Genomic DNA, 10,390 nt, shown 5'->3' on the forward strand with positions numbered 1-10,390 from the left:
TTAGTCGACAGATTAGTTTTGTAGTTTTTTTGCTAGTAATAGCCATTTTGCCACCACGCCGAAAGGCATCCCAAATCCTCGAGACATCATCCGTCCATGGCGGCCGCCGTGCTGCGAGCGGTGTCGCCCTTCCTCCTCCCCCCTCGCCTTGTCCGCTTCTCTCGTTCTCGCTTCTTCAATCCCCGTCTTCGCACTCACGTCCGACCAGTCTCCGCTTCCCCTCTCTCCTCTCTCCCGTCGCCCTCGGCCTCCTCATCACCACTTTCCCCTCCTACTGCCGCCGAAACCGTAGCCCCTAATCTCCCCTCTGGCCCGACCTCCGCTTCCCCGCTCCTATGGGTCCCCAGAACGAGCTATTGCGGCGAGTTAGGGCCGGAGGATGTCGGTAAACGAGTCAGGCTCTGTGGCTGGGTTGCCCTCCACCGGATTCACGGTGGCCTCACTTTTTTCAATCTCAGAGACAGCTCCGGAATCGTTCAGGTAGATTCCATTTTGCACGGTGCCTTTTCAATTCATCTCTCGTGGTGGAGAAAAAAATTATTCAATCTATTAGTGCGGTCGTTTGGTCTCTTCTACAGGTTACAACGCTTCCTAACGAGTATACAGAAGCTTATGCGACTGCGAACAAGCTGAGACTAGAGTACGTGGTTGCTGTAGAGGGGACAGTGCTGTCTAGGCCGCAGGAGTCTGTGAACGAGAAGATGAAGACTGGGAATATAGAGGTGTCGGGAGTTTAATGCATTCTCGTTATATTAGTTGATGAACTTAAAAATGTTTTTTTTTCCTGAAAAAAAAGACTATCTTATGATTCTAGATTGTTAATGATTATTCTGATGAGTGGGGAATTAGAGGTGCCGGGAGTCTGTTGCATATTGGCTTTATTAGTTGACGGGCTAAAAGAAAATGTTATTTTTAAAAAAAAAATCTTATGATATTAGATAGTTAATGATTATTATGATGACGGGGAATTAGAGGTACCAGGAGTTTGTTGCATCCTTAAAAAAAATTACTCTTTCTTATGATTCTAGATAGTTAATGATTATTTAAATGACAATGGGAGTTTGTTGCATCCTTGTTATATTTGCTCATGATTTAAAACATTTTTTTTCTTTTTAAGTTCTCTTATCATTCTACACAGTTTACCACTATCCAGATGTTATCATTATAATTGCATTCTTGAGATATTTGTTGCAAGGGAACTGTTTGATTGATCTTCCATCTTATATATGTTCGTTGTGAAATCAACTAGAAGAAAACTTTCATACATAGGATGATCAAAATGTTTTATTGCAGAGGACTGTGCTCTTACTTATATTTTGTCTGACAATTATAAAACGTGTTCCCTTTGATATAACAGGTTGCTGCAGAGCATGTCATTGTATTAAATCCTGTAAATCGTGCATTACCTTTTCCGGTTACCATTGCAGACAACGTAAAGGATATCATAACAGAAGAAATCCGATTAAGGTAGTTAATTAAAGTTTATTTCTTTTATACCAACATTAAAACTTCTCCGATTTAACTCATGTGTTTATCTGTTTCTGTTATTGTATTGATTACATAAATGACAAATGGATCACTCACTTGGTAGAAAGATGATTCTGCCATGATTCCTATCCTTGTTTAGAAAATTTCATAGTATTTGATTATGAAAGTAGACTTTCAAGTGATGTTTCAGGTTAAAGTTATGAAATATGTTCAAAGTAGTCATGACTGATGAGGGAGGGTTGTTGCATGCTGTTTTGTTCCACTTACAACTTAGAGCATCCACATCAGTTTCCCTATCACTATATCTAAAATTTAGGGTAAATAACTCACTTTATTAAATTTAGACAATCACTTTTCACTACACACTATATTAACTACCCTAAAATTTCTATTATCTTCAATTTTTATTATGTTCTTCTCTTTCTTCTATTTTTTATTATTATAATTATGGAATAGTGGAAGGAGAGAGATTAAAAAGAATGAGTGCAAGGAGAGAGATTGAAAAGAAATATTATTTTACTTTTATGGTAGAAGCTTCATTCCCTAAATTTAGAGAATCAGTATTCATCAAATCTAAATTTAGGGAATAAAAAGGGTAGTTGATGCAAAGGTTTTTTAGCTATCCTATCCAAAATTTAGGGTAAAATCTTTAGATATGGTAGCTGATGTGGATGCTCTTAGTTTCTTGCATGTATTTTTCTTGTTCAGATTACATGCTAATTTGCTTAAATAAATATGAAAAGGGACACTTATGACATTCCTTCATAAGGCTTCTTATGTAACTCTCCCTTAGAGATCATACCCTTTAGATGTTGCTATTCCTTTATGTATCGTCTTCGTTTTTGGCTTGCTATGTTTCAACATTTCAACATGAAGTCATTTAAAATTTCTTGCCCATTGCAGTCGCTATGTTTAAGTAGAGCTGTTTTTTATTCTTATGTCAAAGTTGTTATTAGATATCTAACTCAAATACCCTGATATAAAGTTTTTAAAATTTGTTTCAGATATCGGTTCCTTGATTTACGCCGTGCACAAATGCAATTCAATTTGAGATTGAGGCATAAAGTTGTGAAGCTCATCAGGAGGTTTCTGGAGGATGAACATGATTTTGTGGAGGTAGTAGCTTTTCCTTTCAGCTTATATCTATCCTGTAGTGGAAAGTAAACCTCGTTACTTTGTCTTGCATATATTTTTCAGATAGATTTGTCAGACAACACATCATACTTGAGTGGACCAATACTGTGATATTTAAGTTGATAATCACTATTATCATGTGGTGGAAAACACATTTACAAGGAGGTCCTAACCAATGCTCCTGATGGACTTTTCATATAATCAAATGCATTGTTTGAAATGGACTGTATGCCTAAGTTTTGGAGCAAATTAACCTGAAGTGAAGAAGTGCAGTTTCAATTGCATAAAATTTTGTCATTGGCCTACTTTCTTTGTTGCTTTTTGGATTAAATTAACAATCATTTATGTTGACCGTTTTACTTCAAAACCCTAATTTAAGCAAACTAATGCTAGGATACTTTTAGCTAGAGTTGTAGTAGACTTGGCAAGACTTGAATCCTTCTTTATGTTTCTATTTAGCAAATCTGTTCTTCATTATTGCATAACTGACATGTAACTGATGCCTTTAGTTGCATTACTGACATGTAACTGATTTTTTTTTAAAAAAAAAACTCGTCACCTCTGGTTAATTGTCTTATTTTGGGTCATAAGGTAGATTGAGACTCCAATATTATCTCGGTCGACACCTGAAGGTGCACGTGATTATCTTGTGCCATCACGTATTCAGGTAAAACTTTAACTGTTTACGTGGTCTTTTTGTTTTCTTCTGTATGCTAGTAATCTATTGTTTATATATTCTGTTGCTTTCATTGAACTCTAGCATTTATTTTCCTTTTATAGATTGTAATGTCAAAACTTATACTTTGCTTGACAAGGCATGTTTTTTGTGATCGAACAAAAATTGTGAAAAAATGATGAGGAATGGAAATTATTGATGCCCTTGAACATCAAGAATTTTGAAGATAAAAGATGATGATTATACATGGTGTGTTGTTATAAAGTGATGCATTCTGCTTAAAAACATGTATATAGATGGTTGAATCAAAATGAACAGTTACATATGTTGTCTTTGGCAGTTATTTGTGGGGGCAATATGGGCTAATGAAGCATGGGGGTTGTATTGGAGTTGGGACCCCAAGGAAAACTTTGTCATTTATTACCGTCTTGGAAAACTGAACCATGTTCAAGCAGCCAGGCTTATGACTGATTTTTGCTATTCATATGGGACAATTTAGAAACTGGCTTATTTTCATTTCTTTTGTTACTCTTGTTGTATATATAGTATCTCACTGGATGAGGAAATGAGTTCAATTACATTTTTGATATCTATGATCCACACGTGGCTCTTATTTATGTGGTAGCTATTTTGTATTGCACAGGTTTAGGAATCTCATGCAAATATGCAACTTCTTTAACAAAGTTGACTAAAATTAAACCTTGATATACATTCCAATGTACAAGGTGTTATTTATTGTAGTATGTAGAATTTAGGACTCATTTCTGAGTATTGTGACTTTTTAAATCAAAGTCAAGTATAACTAAATCTTAGATGTTTGATAGTGTCTGTTGACTTTAGAATGCTCACTCATTCTAGTAACCAACACCTAGCTGTATGTCATAATATCATTTGTTATGGTTTGAGTCGATGATATCTTTTACCCTTTCATTAACATTTGAATACATGCTACATTCCACATATATGGATTTTCTTATTTGCTTTTGTTTTAATTTATGAAGCCAGGGACATTTTATGCCTTACCTCAAAGCCCACAGTTGTTCAAGCAAATGCTAATGGTATCTGGTTTCGAGAAATATTATCAGATTGCAAGGTAACTTCCAAAGAATGACTATAATTTCTTGTATCTGTTCTACAGAGTTGCATACATCTTATATTCTCCTGATTTTAATGGTTGTCTAGCTTCAGCCATTTTGTGACCTTTGCTACATTTCACCCTACTGGTGTACTTAGAATAAATTTAAACTATTTTTAGTTATACTTTTCAAGCAAAGCTTGCTTTCTGTTATTAATATTGTAGCAGAGTACAGCCCTGTAACTAAAGTAGCTTATTGTTTCTCCCGAGTACAAATTATCTATCAGCAAAAGAAATTACTAGTATAATCTATAATGATAGTCACTTGAACCACTAAAAATTTGATTTTCAAAGTTCCTTATCTTTTCTATTTTTAGCCAACACTTGTTTTTGAAGGTGTTTTCGAGATGAAGATCTGAGAGCAGATAGGCAACCTGAGTTCACGCAGCTTGATATGGAATTGGCCTTTACAACTTTGGAGGACATGCTGAGACTCAATGAGAAGTTAATTAGGCTTGTATGTGTTTTCTTTTACTTCTTTTGATCGTTTTTACTTATGACTTTAATTTTTTTTACATGTAATGTTGTTTATGCATTTATTTGACCTGCAATTTGCCATTTCTGCAGATCTGATGCATACATTTCTTATCATGTCAGGTATTTGAAAAGATAGCAGGAATTCAGCTTCCAAATCCTTTCCCTAGACTTACCTATGCTGAAGCAATGAAACGTTATGGATCAGACAGGCCTGATCTTCGTTTTAGTTTGGAACTAACAGATGTAAGTGCATATTGCTGAGATATAAGTTGATTACACATGATTCCTTGTATTGGCCTCTTGTTCATCTGGATTAACTACAAAAATTGGGCGTGAACAAAATATGTTCTTTGTCATAATTTGATAATTTCTTGGATATGCAATTCCTTATATGTAAGATGAAAGGTATTCTATTTATGCATATGTCATGCTGGCTTTCAAGTAGTTCAAACATGCAATGTGTTATGCGAAAGCGGGTGAGATACTGGTAATAATTGGTGTCCACTTGGATAGAGTTCAATTTATTTAGTCACTAAGATTGAAAATAAGAAAATTTAGGATTCACATCAATTTTATTGATCTTTTTTGTAGTCTGGAGAAGCAAAGAATCAGTCTATTCTCCAGTCCATCTTTCAATTAGAGCTAGCTTAAGCATATATCCGAACAGGTTTCTATTTATTGATAGTGCAATATCATGGAGTCTAGAGCCTTATTTCTTCTGGTCACATAGTTCTAGGTCAATGTACTCTATTATTCAAAAGGTTCTTCAGTTGCTAATACATGGATAGTTTTACAAGCTGTAGGGGACTAGGGATTAACTAGAAGATGTTTCTATGGATGAAATCCATCTCATTTTCAAGAAATTGAGTGTTTGAGCAAATGATTCGTTTTGATAGCTCTGCTAATCAATAGGTACATGCTCTACATGCTTATTGACATTAATCAGTTATATCTTTTAAAAGGAAGCTCTCCTGGAATATAAAGTAAGTAGAATTTCTTTTATGATATTTATTTGTTGATAGAATGTAACCATTTTGGAGGTGAGTTACACTGAAGCTATCTGCTGAGATAAACTTAATATCATTGGTATCACATCTATTGTAAATTGAGGTTGCTTGTTCTTTTTATTTTGTGATAGATGCAGTGTACTCCTAACGAGGCTCAGTGTTGTTTAGTCTCATTTTGATTGTTACATAAAACCAGCTTTCTAGATTCTCATAACTTTGGTCATGATGATATGTTGAAATGGCAGGTTAGCTCAGTATTTTTAGGATGCAATTTCAAGGTATTTACAGATGCTTTAGAAAACGGTGGCACGATTAAAGCATTATGTGTACCTTCTGGTGCACAGAGGTTTTCAAATACAGTACTGAAGAAGGGCAATATCTATAGTGAAGCAGTCAAAGCTGGTGCAAAGGGTTTACCTTTTCTCAAAGTTTTGGATAATGGTAGTTCATGCATGCTAGTTTATTAGTCTAGTGGTTTAGTTTTTATCTTGAAGCTGCATAGGATTTTATATCGACACTTCTGAATTTATAGGTGAACTTGAAGGAATTTCTGCTTTAACATCCAGTCTTGAACGTGAAAATAGACTAAAGTTGTTGAGACTGTGCTCCGCAAATACAGGCGACCTTATTTTGTTTGCTTTGGGTCACCATACAATTGTCAACAGGATACTCGACAGGCTCAGGTTATATGTGGCCCATGAAATGGGGTTAATTAACCAAGTAAGTATACACAATACTATTTTCATTTGCTGTCAACCTTTTATGAAAGGAATTGCTCTTTTACATGAGTGAAAACAACTTACATGTTTGTTTATCTTTATATTGAGTTGACAAACCTGTTTTTTTTTCCTCGAAAATAAGTGATAATTTGTTGTATTGGTTACTAGGCATCACATTCAATCCTTTGGGTGACAGACTTTCCAATGTTTGAGTGGAACGATACAGAACAAAGATATGAGGTATCTTGGTCCTCCTTTGGATATATAATTCTAATTGATTAATGACATTTAAGATTATCAGAAAAGCTGTACATTTGTAGGTGATGGATGTCATAGATTGATCCTCATAGAAATTTGTATATTTGTTTAAGAAACATTGCTAAATGTTGCAAATTTTTGCTGAATATAAATCACTCAAAAATGAAAATAATTATTGACCGGAAGCAGTTTGTATATCCTCATTTGTTCAATTTTTAAAATTTTATTTAGCGAAAATATTTATGATTTGGTGGCACCAGAGGTGTTGGGGGACAGTTGGAAAAAAAATGCATGCATTATTTCCTGATCCCAATGTTCATCCGAGAAAGAAAGTGAAGTGGAAGTGATAAACACAACAAAAATACTAGAATGGAACTTGTCTATGAGTTATTGTCTTCCTTTGTTACTTTGGAATCCACTTCTATTCAGAAGCATTACCTAGAAATGTAAAAATAAAAATAGATGTAAGTGTAAAATGTCAAAAGATGTGATGCCCATATCATGTCCTAATCCCAGAATTCACTTAAGGTTCTCGACCCTTTTTATCATATGCCATTGTCTTAGTAATTACAGATATCTGAGATAGCCTGGTGGAGCAGGCTTTCTTCCCTCGTTAGACTCGTTCAAAAATATTAATTGATCTTTTATTGTTCAGGAGCTTCTTGGTCTGTTTTCTGACTTTTGCCTTGTCATGGTTGGAATGAGCTGAGCCTATGAATTTGATCGTTTTTTTGGTTGGTCCAAGGATTATATTTTGATAATGTTTTTGTTCTCTAGGCTCTCCATCATCCTTTCACTGCTCCAAATCCTACTGACATGAATGACCTCCCATCGGCTCGTGCTTTGGCTTATGATATGGTCTACAATGGCATTGAGGTACTTTTTGTGTATATTTGTCATCTTATAATCTAAAGTTCTGTTTGACATCTTTTTTAATGAGAAAGTGGCATGTAACTGTGCATTGACCACTTCTTATGCTCATTTTTCTTGCTGAGCCTTTCTCTTGTTATGTGGGCATCATGTTTACCTCTTTTTTTGCTAACATCATGGCAATTTAGAGTTTCTTTACCTCTCCTTTTGTATTGCATCAAGATAATGCTATCGCTAAAATTAGAATTTTTGGCCATATACATGGTAAATAAGTAAACAAAATGCGCCTTCATCTATATGGCACTTTTTACATGTTTGCAGCTTATGTCATCTTTTCCAAATAAGTGATCTTTGATAGTTGCCAAATAAGTGACCATTCTCATTCTTGTAGTATCTCAAGAACAAAATTGTAATGAAACGTAAATGACCTAGATTCTTTTGAAGGGAAAAATGTCCAGGTAATGAAATAATTACCTAGCATGCGACATACTTTCATTGATCTATATTGTAGCCATGTCAACTCCTACCAGACTTATGCAGTTATGGCAAGCCTCTTTTGATGGGCAGGTTTAGTGTTTATATTTCCCACATCATGACCAACTACCAACTGCTGGCCACTATAGTTCAGGCCAAGTATATATCAGTACATTGTTTATGGACTCCAAGTCTGATAGTACTAGTCTGTACAATCTGAATGTGTATTTGCCTATAACTTCAGATGGGATTTTCTTTTGATAGAATCCTTGCCAAATTTTGCTATATAAATGTTGAAAATTGTAATCTTTTTTCACAGATTGGTGGTGGGAGCTTGAGAATTTACAAACGTGAAGTACAAGAAAAAATCTTGGAAATTGTTGGCATTTCTCGCAAACAGGTGAAGTTTAACATATATTCTCAAGGATTTTCCTGTTAGTTTGTCAATCTGTTTCATCAAGATGGCAGACATAACAATGGCCTCGTAATCATCTTTCTAGTTGCATACTGACCTGAGTAGCATACATTAGACAATATGATATGAATTGACCAAATATTCAACTCCAAGTTCCAAACCAATTCTGCACATTCTGTTCCCATCATCTGACGGGCCAAAATCATGTGCGTTTATTAATGAAGGCTTAATACTTGATGTATTAGTTAATAGGTTGATAAAATAGGTACGTCTGCTATCACCAAATCCCCAAGTAATCACTCTCATTTCGACTCCAATTCTACAAAGAATAACTCAATAGAAATCAGTATTGTTCGCTACATGCTGATATCATAGATTGGTTGCTTTTTGTATGTAAAAGCTATTGCTGCTATACTCATTTGGTGTGCTTGCAACTGCAGTTGGTCTGTAATTCATTATAAAATGTTTTGATGATAGTAGAAGAAAGAGGTGACAGGCGTGAGATTAGTTTAGATAAAATTGGCACCTGGTGGTTAAATTATTCCAGTGATATAGACAACCTAACTGCTTAATTCTTATACTGATGTTATCTTGGTGATTCTGCATTCATTTGTGCAGGCAGAGGAAAAATTTGGATATCTTTTGGAGTGTTTAGATATGGGTGCTCCTCCACACGGTATGCAAATCCTCTGTCTACCAGATAGCGATTATCCTAAACATAATTATGAAATTCATTTTCTTGATTTGATCCTTGCATTCTGTTTTTGCTACTTCTCTACTAGTAATTACCATCTCCAACAGAAAATCTGAGACGCTTGATGTATTCTTAATAACTCTATGCTAATTGCTAGATAATTATATTACCTGGGATCGGTTACTGGTATTTGACATGTGAATCCAAGTGTGTAGTTTAGTTGTTTCTAAAAAATATTTACTCGTGATCAGTTGACTATCGAGAGATTCACAATAAAACATTTTGCAGGTGGAATTGCTTACGGTTTGGATCGCCTAGTAATGCTTCTAGCTGGTTCAACTTCGATACGGGATGTCATTGCATTTCCGAAGACCACTACTGCACAATGTGCTCTTACTAAATCGCCATCTCCAGTCGATCCCCATCAGCTGAGAGACCTCTCCTTAGCTACTATCTAGATTTCGTACATTTTTTTTTGTAAACTATGAACAATCATATATACATGTGACTAACTTATGAATCAGATAACATCTGGAAGAAAAATAAAATTCAAGGAATAAACAAAATCTGTTTTTAGCAACTTTTTATCCTTTTCTTCTCCCAAATGGTACTCTACGCCATGGTTGTGACTAACTACTGTTAATTGGCCACATAAGTTATTGTTCATAAAATTATATATAATTATACTTAATATTATAAGCTTGAGTAAAATGTTATGGGCAATTTTATTGGTATAAGTTAAAAAAAAAGAAAAGAAAAAAAACACTGGGTCGACTGCCTGTCGAACCTAAGGGGTGTGCATGATAAAAGATCTATATATAGAGATAAAGATTTGATATCATGTATATTTTTATTTTGTATATTTCAAAGTGTCCTTCGGATGTCCAGATATTCGCCTAAGTATCCCGATTCATTTTTTTTTTTGAGTCAGGGCGCTTGGACGAATTTCCGGAAATATGAGGGGCGACATTACTGATCTATATATATAGAGGGAGATATCATGTACATCTTTATCTTGCAAACTTCTAAATATCATTCATATG

The 10,390-nt window shown here is 34.8% G+C and overlaps 1 protein-coding gene across 1 annotated transcript; it reads left to right on the forward strand.

Annotated features, from left to right (window-relative positions):
• The first annotated feature begins 11 nt into the window (after positions 1 to 11).
• On the forward strand, positions 12 to 9,927 carry LOC121989184 (aspartate--tRNA ligase, chloroplastic/mitochondrial-like). Its single transcript, XM_042543066.1, has 15 exons — positions 12 to 480; positions 579 to 722; positions 1,358 to 1,467; positions 2,493 to 2,604; positions 3,218 to 3,289; positions 4,300 to 4,391; positions 4,770 to 4,890; positions 5,031 to 5,153; positions 6,163 to 6,358; positions 6,450 to 6,637; positions 6,805 to 6,876; positions 7,672 to 7,770; positions 8,558 to 8,638; positions 9,272 to 9,329; positions 9,636 to 9,927. Exons 1-15 carry the CDS (start codon positions 97 to 99, stop codon positions 9,803 to 9,805), a joined length of 2,022 nt encoding a protein of 673 aa, XP_042399000.1. The 5' UTR covers positions 12 to 96; the 3' UTR covers positions 9,806 to 9,927.
• The last annotated feature ends 463 nt before the right edge of the window (positions 9,928 to 10,390 follow it).

The sequence above is a fragment of the Zingiber officinale genome, chromosome 6B (assembly GCF_018446385.1).
Source record: "Zingiber officinale cultivar Zhangliang chromosome 6B, Zo_v1.1, whole genome shotgun sequence".
In the NCBI taxonomy this organism is placed as follows: Eukaryota; Viridiplantae; Streptophyta; class Magnoliopsida; order Zingiberales; family Zingiberaceae; genus Zingiber; species Zingiber officinale.